This window comes from Oncorhynchus gorbuscha, unplaced genomic scaffold, assembly GCF_021184085.1.
Source record: "Oncorhynchus gorbuscha isolate QuinsamMale2020 ecotype Even-year unplaced genomic scaffold, OgorEven_v1.0 Un_scaffold_1486, whole genome shotgun sequence".
Classification (NCBI taxonomy): domain Eukaryota; kingdom Metazoa; phylum Chordata; class Actinopteri; order Salmoniformes; family Salmonidae; genus Oncorhynchus; species Oncorhynchus gorbuscha.
Window position 1 is genome coordinate 81,174 of NW_025746251.1, and position 16,327 is coordinate 97,500.

At 46.7% G+C, this 16,327-nt stretch overlaps 1 protein-coding gene across 15 annotated transcripts in view; it reads left to right on the forward strand.

Annotated features, from left to right (window-relative positions):
• Positions 1–819: 819 nt before the first annotated feature.
• LOC124023037 (troponin T, fast skeletal muscle isoforms-like) overlaps positions 820–16,327 on the forward strand; it is a 47,064-nt gene continuing 31,556 nt past the window's right edge. For all 15 annotated transcript variants that reach the window (XM_046337614.1, XM_046337620.1, XM_046337619.1 and 12 more), the window contains exons 1-3: positions 820–976; positions 10,764–10,802; positions 11,178–11,191. In XM_046337614.1, the coding sequence (XP_046193570.1) occupies positions 909–976; positions 10,764–10,802; positions 11,178–11,191 (121 nt within the window). In that variant the 5' untranslated portion in view covers positions 820–908. The remainder of the gene's footprint in view (positions 977–10,763; positions 10,803–11,177; positions 11,192–16,327) is intronic.

A 16,327-nucleotide genomic window follows, 5' to 3' on the forward strand; every position in this document is an offset into this window, starting at 1 on the left:
ATATTATAACGTCTGGAAGACATGAAGTACACAGAACACTACAGGTACATTATATCTAATACCTGATATTATAACGTCTGGAGGACATGAAGTACACAGAACACTACAGGTACAGTATATCTAATACCTGATATTATAACGTCTGGAAGACATGAAGTACACAGAACACTACAGGTACAGTATATCTAATACCTGATATTATAACGTCTGTTTCCAAGACAGAAGATACAGTAGTACACAGAACACTACAGGTACATTATATCTAATACCTGATATTATAACGTCTGGAAGACATGAAGTACACAGACAGATACAGTATATCTAATACCTGATATTATAACGTCTGGAAGACATGAAGTACACAGAACACTACAGATACAGTATATCCAATAACTGGATCAAAATACTAGAAGATGTAACATAATAACTGACTGGTTTGTAGTCTGTAAAGTACACCGTCCTCTCCTCTGCCATCCCATGACTGGACTCAGTAATGACTGACTGACTGACAGACTGACTGACAGACTGACTGACTGTGTATTCCTGCTGGTAGAACACACAGGGGGACATTGTCTGCGTTCCAAGCCACTGATGAATAACCCTCCAGACTCCAGCAGGTTCTGCCCACTGGGATCCCCATTACTCACACTATCAGTTCTGCTGCTGCTCACGACAAATATAGATATAAATATAGCATCTCAGCTGCTTGTTTCCACAACCAGAACCCCACTCCTTCTCTTATCCCTCCTTACCCCCCCCCCCCCAACTCCCCACCTTCGTCCATCTCCTTATTGAGGGTGTTAAGATGCCGCAGGCCCCCCCTCGACTCCCCTACCTCACACTGTCAGACCCCAGCCAATGAGCAGCTTGACAAGATCAAATATCACTATAACACAAGGACTTATTTGATGAGAAGAGTTACAGCCAGTCTCCCCATCCATCGCCAAGGAGTCTCACTTCTTTCAACTTTTCTGAGGTAAGAAAGAAAGATAGATAGAAAGACAAAGGGTTGATGAAACACCACATTTAACCGTTTAAGAGTGATTGATTCCTGTGTTTATTATAGAGGGTTTGTTAATATTCCTGGGCAGGTACGTGCCACTGATACAGAGCGACAGACAGAGATGGATAAAGAGACATTGATTTACGAGTCCAGGAAGAAGAAGCAGTCTCTCCTACTGTCACAGTAGATTTACCATAGGAGAATCTATATCCTACTAACATATAGAACTGGAGTCTAGGAAGAGGAAGTGGTCTCTCCTACTGTCACAGTAGATTTACCATAGGAGAATCTATATCCTACTAACGTATAGAACTGGAGTCTAGGAAGAGGAAGTGGTCTCTCCTACTGTCACAGTAGATTTACCATAGGAGAATCTATATCCTACTAACGTATAGAACTGGAGTCTAGGAAGAAGAGAAATGGTCTCTCCTACTGTCACAGTAGATTTACCATAGGAGAATCTATATCCTACTAACATATAGAACTGGAGTCTAGGAAGAAGAAGCAGTCTCTCCTACTGTCACAGTAGATTTACCATAGGAGAATCTATATCCTACTAACATATAGAACTGGAGTCTAGGAAGAGGAAGTGGTCTCTCCTACTGTCACAGTAGATTTACCATAGGAGAATCTATATCCTACTAACGTATAGAACTGGAGTCTAGGAAGAGGAAGTGGTCTCTCCTACTGTCACAGTAGATTTACTATAGGATAATCTATATCCTACTAACATATAGAACTGGAGTCTAGGAAGAGGAAGTGGTCTCTCCTACTGTCACAGTAGATTTACCATAGGATAATCTATATCCTACTAACATATAGAACTGGTACTAACTGCTGGTTGTAATCTAAGCTGCTCCAGCCAGACTGCTGGGGGCATCTGAGCCCGGATGTTGGACTGTGGGACACGTCTCACAATTGCAAAACATTTACTCTCTAAGTCTACGTGCAGCACTGTAAAACAGTCTGAAACACTGAAATAGTTCAGTTTCTTCTGTTTGGAAAGTTTGGTAGCATATCATTAGACAACTTTAAATGGTTTAAATTGACCGAGGAAAAGAGAAAATAGATTGAGTCAATGCTTTCTAGATACAGATAGGTCAATACAATAGTTGTTGAAATCTTAAGGTGTTTTTATGACTGTTTTCTGTAATTGAACACTTTGGTGGACAATCCTTGGATGCTAAATCAAATCAAAATGTTTTTGTCACCTGGTTTGTAAACAGGTGTAGACTAACAGTGAAATGCTAATGGGCCCTTCCCAACAACGTAGAGAGAAACAACAGGTGTAGACTAACAGTGAAATGCTGATGGGCCCTTCCCAACAACGTAGAGAGAAACAACAGGTGTAGACTAACAGTGAAATGCTGATGGGCCCTTCCCAACAACGTAGAGAGGAACAACAGGTGTAGACTAACAGTGAAATGCTTACTGACGGGCCCTTCCCAACAACGTAGAGAGGAACAACAGGTGTAGACTAACAGTGAAATGCTTACTGGGCCCTTCCCAACAACGTAGAGAGGAACAACAGGTGTAGACTAACAGTGAAATGCTTACTGATGGGCCCTTCCCAACAACGTAGAGAGGAACAACAGGTGTAGACTAACAGTGAAATGCTTACTGACGGGCCCTTCCCAACAACGTAGAGAGGAACAACAGGTGTAGACTAACAGTGAAATGCTTACTGACGGGCCCTTCCCAACAACGTAGAGAGAAACAACAGGTGTAGACTAACAGTGAAATGCTTACTGACGGGCCCTTCCCAACAACGTAGAGAGGAACAACAGGTGTAGACTAACAGTGAAATGCTTACTGACGGGCCCTTCCCAACAACGTAGAGAGGAACAACAGGTGTAGACTAACAGTGAAATGCTTACTGACGGGCCCTTCCCAACAACGTAGAGAGGAACAACAGGTGTAGACTAACAGTGAAATGCTTACTGACGGGCCCTTGTAGAACTAACAGTGAAATGCTTACTGACGGGCCCTTCCCAACAACGTAGAGAGGAACAACAGGTGTAGACTAACAGTGAAATGCTTACTGACGGGCCCTTCCCAACAACGTAGAGAGGAACAACAGGTGTAGACTAACAGTGAAATGCTTACTGACGGGCCCTTCCCAACAACGTAGAGAGGAACAACAGGTGTAGACTAACAGTGAAATGCTTACTGACGGGCCCTTCCCAACAACGTAGAGAGGAACAACAGGTGTAGACTAACAGTGAAATGCTTACTGACGGGCCCTTCCCAACAACGTAGAGAGGAACAACAGGTGTAGACTAACAGTGAAATGCTTACTGACGGGCCCTTCCCAACAACGTAGAGAGGAACAACAGGTGTAGACTAACAGTGAAATGCTTACTGACGGGCCCTTCCCAACAACGTAGAGAGGAACAACAGGTGTAGACTAACAGTGAAATGCTTACTGACGGGCCCTTCCCAACAGGTGTAGACTAACAGTGAAATGCTTACTGACGGGCCCTTCCTAACGTAGAGAGAAACAACAGGTGTAGACTAACAGTGAAATGCTTACTGACGGGCCCTTCCCAACAACGTAGAGAGGAACAACAGGTGTAGACTAACAGTGAAATGCTTACTGACGGGCCCTTCCCAACAACGTAGAGAGGAACAACAGGTGTAGACTAACAGTGAAATGCTTACTGACGGGCCCTTCCCAACAACGTAGAGAGGAACAACAGGTGTAGACTAACAGTGAAATGCTTACTGACGGGCCCTTCCCAACAACGTAGAGAGGAACAACAGGTGTAGACTAACAGTGAAATGCTTACTGACGGGCCCTTCCCAACAACGTAGAGAGAAACAACAGGTGTAGACTAACAGTGAAATGCTTACTGACGGGCCCTTCCCAACAACGTAGAGAGGAACAACAGGTGTAGACTAACAGTGAAATGCTTACTGACGGACCCTTCCCAACAACGTAGAGAGGAACAACAGGTGTAGACTAACAGTGAAATGCTTACTGACGGGCCCTTCTGAAATGCTTACTGACGGACCCCCAACAACGTAGAGAGGAACAACAGGTGTAGACTAACAGTGAAATGCTTACTGACGGGCCCTTCCCAACAACGTAGAGAGGAACAACAGGTGTAGACTAACAGTGAAATGCTTACTGACGGGCCCTTCCCAACAACGTAGAGAGGAACAACAGGTGTAGACTAACAGTGAAATGCTTACTGACGGGCCCTTCCCAACAACGTAGAGAGGAACAACAGGTGTAGACTAACAGTGAAATGCTTACTGACGGGCCCTTCCCAACAACGTAGAGAGGGAAAAATAGAAAAATAATAACACAAAGAATAAATACTAAATGAGTAAGGATAACTTGGCTATATACACTGGGTAACAGTACCAAGTCAATGTGCAGGGGTAAGAGGTAATGGAGGTAGATGTTGTGCATACTGTATAGGTAGGGGTAAAGTAACTAGGCAACAGGATAGATAATAAACAATAACAGCGGCGTATTTGATTAGTCAAAAGTGTTAGTGCAAAAAGGGTCAATGCAGACAGTCCAGGTAACTATTTAACTAACTAGTTGGCAGTCTTATGGCAGAGAGAACAGTCTATGACCTGGGTGGCAGGAGTCTTTGACCATTTTTAGGGCCGTTCTCTGACGTCTGGTATAGAGGTCCTGGATGGCAGGATGCTCGACCCCAGTGATGTACTGGGCCGAACGTACCTCCGTCTGTAGCGCCTTACGGTCGGATGCCAAGCAGTTGCCGCACCAGGCGGTGATGCAGCTAGTCAGGATGCTCTCAATGGTGCAGCTGTGGAACATTTTGAGGACCTGAGGGTCCATGACAAATCATTTCAGCCTCCTGAGGGGGAAGAGGCGTTGTCGTGTCCTCTTAACGACTGTGTTGGTGTGTGGGGACCATGATGCTTAGTGACGTGTACACAGAGGAACTTGTAGCTTTCAACCCGTTCCACTACAGTCCCGTCGATGTGGATGGGGGCGTGGCTTGGCCCTCCGTTTTTCTACAGTCCACGATCAGCTACTTTGCCTTGCTGACGTTGAGGGAGAGGCTGTTGTCCTGAAACACTACCAGGTCACTCACCTCCTCCCTAAAGGCTGTCTCATCGTCATCGGTGATCAGGCCTACCACCGTTGTGTCATCAAACTTAATGAACAACGCAGTTGTGGGTGAAGAGGGAGTAAAGGAGGGGACTAAGCACGCATCCCTGATGGGCTCCCAAGTTGAGGGTGGGAGGGGCGGGGCGGCCCATCAAGAAGTGAGTCCTTAGCTTAGTGTGATGAGCTCGGAGGACACTACGGCGTTGAACGTTGATCTGCAGTCAATGAACAGCGTTCTCACATATGTGTTCCTGTTGTTCAGATGGAAGAAGGCAGTGTGGAGGCCAATGGAGATCGAGTCGTCTGTGGATCTGTTTGGGGGGGAATTAGAGTGGGTCCAGGGGTCTCTGGGATGATGATGTTGACGTGAGCCAAGCAAAAAGCCCTTTTCAAAGCATTTCATGGTTCCAGATGTGAGTGCTACAGAACAACAGGTGTAGACTAACACTGGCGATAGTCCGTTTAGACAGGTCACCATTGCTACAGAGCAGTACAGTTTTTTCTATCAGGTTCAAACAGCTACGGAGATACAGCTGCTCTGAGTGTTCTAGACTGAGGGTTATGGGTCAAAGGTTACATTCCTTGGGGCCTCCCGGGTGGCGTAGTGGTCTAAGGCTGTGCCGCCAGAGACCCTGGGTTCGAGCCCAAGCTCTGTCGCAGACGGCCTCGACCGGGAGGTCCATGGGGCACAAACCCAAGGAAATCTTCAAATGGACACACACACACACACACACACACACACACACACACACACACACACACACACACACACACACACACACACACACACACACACACACACACACACACACACACACACATACAAATACAAATACACAAAAAAAATAGGATAGATTTTCAACCAAATGTTTTTATATAGTTTTAGTGTTAGTCTGGTAGAGGCTCGTCGTCATCGTCAACCAGTCTTTAATATCACAACCAAACGAACCACAAAGGGTCAACCGAATGGTCTTGTCAAACCCAGCCAATCAGGAAGGATCCTCAGACTTCTCCTTACCATCATCACTTATTCCTTCTTTGTTGTGATGAATGACCACGATGCCCAGATATGGAGAAGAGGAGAGGGTGGATTTGGGAGCTATGTGGACAGAGAAGGTCTCAGCTGAGTCTGGGTAATAAGATCCTAAAGGACTAAGCCTGAAGGACATCTGCAGCTGTCTTGGACCACTAGGTGTGAAAGAACCCTCTTAGGACACTTTATATATATCCGAAAGGATTAGAAATGAGAGTTCTTCCACGTCCTGTACAGCCGAGGGCTTCAGAGACCTGAATGAGGACGAGGAGAAGTGTTAGCTAGTTGTGTGTACTACATGACACTAAGATGTCCTTTCAGTGCACCTTGGGAAAGTTTTAACCTACAAATGATGTCAAAAGATGTTGGAAGGATGTGAATGAAGAGGATAAAATTTACCTCAGCAGTGTGTGGGTTAAGGCAGCCCCCTTCCCCGTACCTCTCTGATTCAGAGGGGTTGGGTTAAACTGACTAGCTAACCCCCCTTCCCCGCACCTCTCTGATTCAGAGGGGTTGGGTTAAACTGACTAGCTAACCCCCCTTCCCCGCACCTCTCTGATTCAGAGGGGTTAAACTGACTAGCTAACCCCCCTTCCCCGCACCTCTCTGATTCAGAGGGGTTGGGTTAAACTGACTAGCTAACCCCCCTTCCCCGCACCTCTCTGATTCAGAGGGGTTGGGTTAAACTGACTAGCTAACCCCCCTTCCCCGCACCTCTCTGATTCAGAGGGGTTGGGTTAAACTGACTAGCTAACCCCCCTTCCCCGCACCTCTCTGATTCAGAGGGGTTGGGTTAAACTGACTAGCTAACCCCCCCCCTTCCCCGCACCTCTCTGATTCAGAGGGGTTGGGTTAAACTGACTAGCTAACCCCCCCCTTCCCCGCACCTCTCTGATTCAGAGGGGTTGGGTTAAACACGACTAGCTAACCCCCCTTCCCCGCACCTCTCTGATTCAGTGGGGTTGGGTTAAACTGACTAGCTAATCCCCCCTTCCCCGCACCTCTCTGATTCAGAGGGGTTGGGTTAAACTGACTAGCTAATCCCCCCTTCCCCGCACCTCTCTGATTCAGAGGGGTTAAATGAGGAAGACACATTTCAGTTGAATACATTCAGTTGGACAACTGACCAGGTATCCCCCTTTCCAACTGACCAGGTATCCCCCTTTCCAACTGACCAGGTATCCCCTTTCCAACTGACCAGGTATCCCCCTTTCCAACTGACTAGCTAACCCCCCTTCCCTGCACCTCTCTGATTCAGAGGGGTTAAATGAGGAAGACACATTTCAGTTGAATACATTCAGTTGGACAACTGACCAGGTATCCCCTTTCCAACTGACCAGGTATCCCCCTTTCCAACTGACCAGGTATCCCCCTTTCCAACTGACCAGGTATCCCCCTTTCCAACTGACTAGGTATCCCCCTTTCCAACTGACCAGGTATCCCCCTTTCCAACTGACCAGGTATCCCCCTTTCCAACTGACTAGGTATCCCCTTTACAACTGACCAGGTATCCCCCTTTCCAACTGACCAGGTATCCCCCTTTCCAACTGACCAGGTATCCCCCTTTACAACTGACCAGGTATCCCGCTTTCCAACTAACCAGGTATCCCCTTTCCAACTGACCAGGTGTTCCCCTTTCCAACTGACCAGGTATCCCCTTCCCAACTGACTAGGTATCCCCCTTTCCAACTGACCAGGTATCCCCTTTCCAACTGACCAGGTATCACCCTTTCCAACTGACTAGGTATCCCCTTTCCAACTGACCAGGTATCCCCCTTTCCAACTGACTAGGTATCCCCTTTCCAACTGACCAGGTATCCCCCCTTTCCTTGTATTACCCAGGTATCCCCCTTTCCTTCCCTTGTATTACCCAGGTATCCCCCCTTTCCTTCCCTTGTATTACCCAGGTATCCCCCTTTCCTTCCCTTGTATTACTGATTTGGGAGCTATGTGGACTGAGGTATCCCCCGTTTCCTTCCCTTGTATTATCCAGGTACCCCCCTTTCCTTCCCTTGTATTACCCAGGTATCCCCCTTTCCTTCCCTTGTATTACCCAGGTATCCCCGCTTTCCTTCCCTTGTATTACCCAGGTATCCCCCTTTCCTTCCCTTGTATTACCCAGGTATCCCCCTTTCCTTTTCCTTGTATTACCCAGGTATCCCCCATTTCCTTCCCTTGTATTACCCAGGTATCCCCCTTTCCTTCCCTTGTATTACCCAGGTATTCCCCCTTTTCTTTTCCTTGTATTACCCAGGTATCCCCCTTTCCTTCCCTTGTATTACCCAGGTATCCCCCTTTCCTTTTTCCTTGTATTACCCAGGTATCCCCCCTTTCCTTTTCCTTGTATTACCCAGGTATCCCCCTTTCCTTTTCCTTGTATTACCCAGGTATCCCCCTTTCCTTCCCTTGTATTACCCAGGTATCCCCCTTTCCTTCCCTTGTATTACCCAGGTATCCCCCTTTCCTTCCCTTGTATTACCCAGGTATCCCCCTTTCCTTCCCTTGTATTACCCAGGTATCCCCCTTTCCTTCCCTTGTGTTACCCAGGTATCCCCATTTCCTTCCCTTGTATTACCCAGGTATCCCCCTTTCCTTCCCTTGTATTACCCAGGTATCCCCCTTTTCTTTTCCTTGTATTACCCAGGTATCCCCCTTTCCTTCCCTTGTATTACCCAGGTATCCCACCTTTCCTTTCCTTGTATTACCCAGGTATCCCCCTTTCCTTCCCTTGATTACCCAGGTATCCCACCTTTCCTTCCCTGTATTATCCCCCTTTCCCCAGGTATCCCCCTTTCCTTCCCTTGTATTACCCAGGTATCCCCCTTTCCTTCCCTTGTATTACCCAGGTATCCCACCTTTCCTTCCCTTGTATTACCCAGGTATCCCCCTTTCCTTCCCTTGTATTACCCAGGTATCCCACCTTTCCTTCCCTTGTATTACCCAGGTATCCCCCTTTCCTTCCCTTGTATTACCCAGGTATCCCCCTTTCCTTCCCTTGTATTACCCAGGTATCCCCCTTTCCTTCCCTTGATTACCCAGGTATCCCCCTTTCCTTCCCTTGTGTTTATCCCCCTTTCCCCAGGTATCCCCCTTTCCTTCCCTTGATTACCCAGGTATCCCCCTTTCCTTCCCTTGTGTTACCCAGGTATCCCCCTTTCCTTCCCTTGATTACCCAGGTATCCCCCTTTCCTTTCCTTGTATTACCCAGGTATCCCCCGTTTCCTTCCCTTGTATTACCCAGGTACCCCCCTTTCCTTCCCTTGTATTACCCAGGTATCCCCCCTTTCCTTCCCTTGTATTACCCAGGTATCCCCCTTTCCTTCCCTTGTATTACCCAGGTATCCCCCTTTCCTTCCCTTGTATTACCCAGGTATCCCCCTTTCCTTTTCCTTGTATTACCCAGGTATCCCCCTTTCCTTCCCTTGTATTACCCAGGTATCCCCCTTTCCTTCCCTTGTATTACCCAGGTATTCCCCCTTTTCTTTTCCTTGTATTACCCAGGTATCCCCCTTTCCTTCCCTTGTATTACCCAGGTATCCCCCTTTCCTTTTTCCTTGTATTACCCAGGTATCCCCCTCTCCTTTTCCTTGTATTACCCAGGTATCCCCCCCTTTCCTTTTCCTTGTATTACCCAGGTATCCCCCTCTTTCCTTTTCCTTGTATTACCCAGGTATCCCCCTTTCCTTCCCTTGTATTACCCAGGAATCCCCCTTTCCTTTTCCTTGTATTACCCAGGTATCCCCCCTTTCCTTCCCTTGTATTACCCAGGTATCCCCCTTTCCTTCCCTTGTATTACCCAGGTATCCCACCTTTCCTTCCCTTGTATTACCCAGGTATCCCCCTTTCCTTCCCTTGTATTACCCAGGTATCCCCCTTTCCTTCCCTTGTGTTACCCAGGTATCCCCATTTCCTTCCCTTGTATTACCCAGGTATCCCCCTTTCCTTCCCTTGTATTACCCAGGTATCCCCCCTTTTCTTTTCCTTGTATTACCCAGGTATCCCCCCTTTCCTTCCCTTGTATTACCCAGGTATCCCACCTTTCCTTTCCTTGTATTACCCAGGTATCCCACCTTTCCTTCCCTTGTATTACCCAGGTATCCCCCTTTCCTTCCCTTGTATTACCCAGGTATCCCCCTTTCCTTCCCTTGTATTACCCAGGTATCCCACCTTTCCTTCCCTTGTATTACCCAGGTATCCCCCTTTCCTTCCCTTGTATTACCCAGGTATCCCACCTTTCCTTCCCTTGTATTACCCAGGTATCCCCCCTTTCCTTCCCTTGTATTACCCAGGTATCCCCCCTTTCCTTCCCTTGTATTACCCAGGTATCCCACCTTTCCTTCCCTTGTATTACCCAGGTATCCCACCTTTCCTTCCCTTGTATTACCCAGGTATCCCCCTTTCCTTCCCTTGTGTTACCCAGGTATCCCCCCTTTCCTTCCCTTGTGTTACCCAGGTATCCCCCTTTCCTTTCCTTGTATTACCCAGGTATCCCCCCTTTCCTTCCCTTGTATTACCCAGGTATCCCCCCCCTTCCCTTGTATTACCCAGGTATTCTCCTTCAGATGAAAGGGGGGAAAACATCCTACAATAAAACAACACATTTAAATAAAGAAACGTTCCTTCTTTTCTTCCAGGTGTAAATCCACTGTCACCATGTCTGACACCGAGGAAGTGTAAGTATTCACATTTTATCATTCATTTTATTCCTTTTTATTTTTATTAATTTCATTTATTTTATGATTGAGGATTTACTTTCCTTGTTAGGCTCATTAGCTACCAAATAATTTACAACTAACTAAATGTATTACGTTTTGGTGCTATCATTGGGGACTGAGACATTTACAACCTGACCACTGAGTATCTTGTTAGTAAATCATTGCAGTTGGAGTGAAACAGAATAGACATGAGGTTTATTGGTGGTGACATTAAAGTTTTAGTTAATGCAGGTAGGAATGGTGATTTCTATTACTGAAGAGAGCCGTTGGACTTATAACCCTAAGTTAAATGAGCCTATTGATGTTAACTGTATACTGTTGTTATTTTTTCAGTGATCAGATCGAGGGTAAGTGAAAAATTAACAATATTACTTTGAAATAATCTATTCTTACTTTAATGATCAGTGATACGTATCTCCACATGTAATTAAACAAGGTGGAGTTGAAGCCTTCTGTACAACAGCATCCTCTATTCTTAGAGCTGTGTCTCCCCCAACTGGGTTCCGGAAGAACAGACAGATGGTGTCCATTCTCAACCCGTCTGTCCTCACCTCTGTGTTTACTTTATAATCAATGTAAAACAAATACTGTCGTTAATTAAGCCTGAACTTTTTTACACTGTGTATCAGCAGTTGTGATAATAATTTAAATGTTTCTTCTAACCTTCTAAAAGGGTTGAAGTCTGTCTATTTCTGTGCAGGTTTGGCTTCACTCGGTGAAAGATAATGTTAATATCAAAGATTATATCATTAGATTTGAGTTTCAGGTACACATTGTCAGGCAATGGGGTCCGCAATACAGGCCCGTAAATTCTGGCAATTGTCTTTTACCTTTGAAGTAAGACAATTATCTTTTGCCATTTTGTCATTAATCCTGAAAATATGTCAAAATCATATGCTGTATTCCATCCTCATAGACAGGATACAGCCCTAGATGATGGTATACTGTCCTCCTAGACAGGACACAGCCCTAGATGATGGTATACTGTCCTCCTAGACAGGACACAGCCCTAGTAGATGGTATACTGTCCTCCTAGACTGGATACAGCCCTAGATGATGGTATACTGTCCTCCTAGACAGGACACAGCCCTAGATGATGGTATACTGTCCTCCTAGACTGGACACAGCCCTAGATGATGGTATACTGTCCTCCTAGACTGGATACAGCCCTAGATGATGGTATACTGTCCTCCTAGACAGGACACAACCCTAGATGATGGTATACTGTCCTCCTAGACAGGACACAACCCTAGATGATGGTATACTGTCCTCCTAGACAGGACACAGCCCTAGTAGATGGCATACTGTCCTGTCCTCCTAGACTGGATACAGCCCTAGTAGATGGTATACTGTCCTCCTAGACTGGATACAGCCCTAGTAGATGGTATACTGTCCTCCTAGACTGGATACAGCCCTAGATGATGGTATACTGTCCTGTCCTCCTAGACTGGACACAGCCCTAGATGATGATATACTGTCCTCCTAGACTGGATACAACCCTAGATGATGGGATACTGTCCTCCTAGACTGGACACAGCCCTAGATGATGGGATACTGTCCTGTCCTCCTAGACTGGATACAGCCCTAGATGATGGGATACTGCCCTCCTAGACTGGACACAGCCCTAGATGATGGTATACTGTCCTCCTAGACTGGACACAGCCCTAGATGATGGGATACTGTCCTCCTAGACAGGACACAGCCCTAGATGATGGTATACTGTCCTGTCCTCCTAGACTGGACACAGCCCTAGATGATGGTATACTGTCCTCCTAGACAGGACACAGCCCTAGATGATGGGATACTGTCCTCCTAGACAGGACACAGCCCTAGATGATGGGATACTGTCCTCCTAGACTGGATACAGCCCTAGATGATGGGATACTGTCCTCCTAGACTGGATACAGCCCTAGATGATGGGATTCTGTCCTCCTAGACTGGATACAGCCCTAGATGATGGGATACTGTCCTCCTAGACAGGACACAGCCCTAGATGATGGGATTCTGTCCTCCTAGACTGGATACAGCCCTAGATGATGGTATACTGTCCTCCTAGACTGGACACAGCCCTAGATGATGGGATACTGTCCTCCTAGACTGGACACAGCCCTAGATGATGGGATACTGTCCTCCTAGACAGGACACAGCCCTAGATGATGGTATACTGTCCTGTCCTCCTAGACTGGATACAGCCCTAGATGATGGGATTCTGTCCTCCTAGACTGGATACAGCCCTAGATGATGGGATACTGTCCTCCTAGACTGGATACAGCCCTAGATGATGGGATACTGTCCTCCTAGACTGGATACAGCCCTAGATGATGGGATACTGTCCTCCTAGACTGGATACAGCCCTAGTAGATGGTATACTGTCCTCCTAGACAGGATACAGCCCTAGATGATGGGATACTGTCCTCCTAGACAGGACACAGCCCTAGATGATGGGATACTGTCCTCCTAGACAGGACACAGCCCTAGATGATGGGATACTGTCCTCCTAGACTGGATACAGCCCTAGATGATGGTATACTGTCCTGTCCTCCTAGACTGGATACAGCCCTAGATGATGGGATTCTGTCCTCCTAGACTGGATACAGCCCTAGATGATGGGATACTGTCCTCCTAGACTGGACACAGCCCTAGATGATGGGATACTGTCCTCCTAGACAGGACACAGCCCTAGATGATGGGATACTGTCCTCCTAGACAGGACACAGCCCTAGATGATGGGATACTGTCCTCCTAGACTGGATACAGCCCTAGATGATGGTATACTGTCCTGTCCTCCTAGACTGGATACAGCCCTAGATGATGGGATTCTGTCCTCCTAGACTGGATACAGCCCTAGATGATGGGATACTGTCCTCCTAGACTGGATACAGCCCTAGATGATGGGATACTGTCCTCCTAGACTGGATACAGCCCTAGATGATGGGATACTGTCCTCCTAGACTGGATACAGCCCTAGATGATGGGATACTGTCCTCCTAGACTGGATACAGCCCTAGATGATGGTATACTGTCCTGTCCTCCTAGACTGGATACAGCCCTAGATGATGGGATACTGTCCTCCTAGACTGGATACAGCCCTAGATGATGGTATACTGTCCTGTCCTCCTAGACAGGACACAGCCCTAGATGATGGGATACTGTCCTCCTAGACAGGACACAGCCCTAGATGGGATACTGTCCTCCTAGACTGGATACAGCCCTAGATGATGGTATACTGTCCTGTCCTCCTAGACTGGATACAGCCCTAGATGATGGGATTCTGTCCTCCTAGACTGGATACAGCCCTAGATGATGGGATACTGTCCTCCTAGACTGGATACAGCCCTAGATGATGGGATACTGTCCTCCTAGACTGGATACAGCCCTAGATGATGGGATACTGTCCTCCTAGACTGGATACAGCCCTAGATGATGGGATACTGTCCTCCTAGACTGGATACAGCCCTAGATGATGGATACTGTCCTGTCCTCCTAGACTGGATACAGCCCTAGATGATGTCCTCCTAGACTGGATACAGCCCTAGATGATGGTATACTGTCCTGTCCTCCTAGACTGGATACAGCCCTAGATGATGGGATTCTGTCCTCCTAGACTGGATACAGCCCTAGATGATGGGATACTGTCCTCCTAGACTGGATACAGCCCTAGATGATGGGATACTGTCCTCCTAGACTGGACACAGCCCTAGATGATGGGATACTGTCCTCCTAGACTGGATACAGCCCTAGATGATGGGATACTGTCCTCCTAGACTGGATACAGCCCTAGATGATGGGATACTGTCCTCCTAGACTGGATACAGCCCTAGATGATGGTATACTGTCCTCCTAGACTGGATACAGCCCTAGATGATGGGATACTGTCCTCCTAGACTGGATACAGCCCTAGATGATGGGATACTGTCCTCCTAGACTGGATACAGCCCTAGATGATGGGATACTGTCCTCCTAGACTGGATACAGCCCTAGATGATGGGATACTGTCCTCCTAGACTGGATACAGCCCTAGATGATGGGATACTGTCCTCCTAGACTGGATACAGCCCTAGATGATGGGATACTGTCCTCCTAGACTGGATACAGCCCTAGATGATGGGATACTGTCCTCCTAGACTGGATACAGCCCTAGATGATGGTATACTGTCCTCCTAGACTGGATACAGCCCTAGATGATGGGATACTGTCCTCCTAGACTGGATACAGCCCTAGATGATGGGATACTGTCCTCCTAGACTGGATACAGCCCTAGATGATGGGATACTGTCCTCCTAGACAGGACACAGCCCTAGATGATGGGATACTGTCCTCCTAGACTGGATACAGCCCTAGATGATGGGATACTGTCCTCCTAGACTGGATACAGCCCTAGATGATGGGATACTGTCCTCCTAGACTGGATACAGCCCTAGATGATGGGATACTGTCCTCCTAGACTGGATACAGCCCTAGATGATGGGATACTGTCCTCCTAGACTGGATACAGCCCTAGATGATGGGATACTGTCCTCCTAGACTGGATACAGCCCTAGATGAGCCTTCAAGTGAAGATGTGCTATTATTTAGAGCATGCAAATTATATACACATGGGTTTGAATAAATGTTTTTTGTCAAACTCACAAATAGAGTGTAATTTATGCAGTCATGGAGGTTATTATATATTACGTATGATCAGCATGATTCTGACTTGACCTGGGACAAGGCTATAGACTCCTATAGAGCCATGTCTCAAGTCAAGGATTGGACCAATTTATGATCTGATAAATGTCTCCTATAGAGCCACGTCTCAGGTCAAGCATTGGACCAATTTATGATCTGATAAATGTCTCCTATAGAGCCACGTCTCAGGTCAAGCATTGGACCAATTTATGATCTGATAAATGTCTCCTATAGAGCCACTTCTCAGGTCAAGCATTGGACCAATTTATGATCTGATAAATGTCTCCTATAGAGCCACGTCTCAGGTCAAGCATTGGACCAATTTATGAACTAAGAAATGTCTCCTATAGAGCCACGTCTCAGGTCAAGGATTGGACCAATTTATGATCTGATAAATGTCTCCTATAGAGCCACGTCTCAGGTCAAGCATTGGACCAATTTATGATCTGATAAATGTCTCCTATAGAGCCACGTCTCAGGTCAAGCATTGGACCAATTTATGATCTGATAAATGTCTCCTATAGAGCCACGTCTCAGGTCAAGCATTGGACCAATTTATGATCTGATAAATGTCTCCTATAGAGCCACGTCTCAGGTCAAGGATTGGACCAATTTATGATCTGATAAATGTCTCCTATAGAGCCACGTCTCAGGTCAAGCATTGGACCAATTTATGAACTAAGAAATGTCTCCTATAGAGCCACGTCTCAGGTCAAGGATTGGACCAATTTATGATCTGATAAATGTCTCCTATAGAGCCACGTCTCAGGTCAAGCATTGGACCAATTTATGATCTGATAAATGTCTCCTATAGA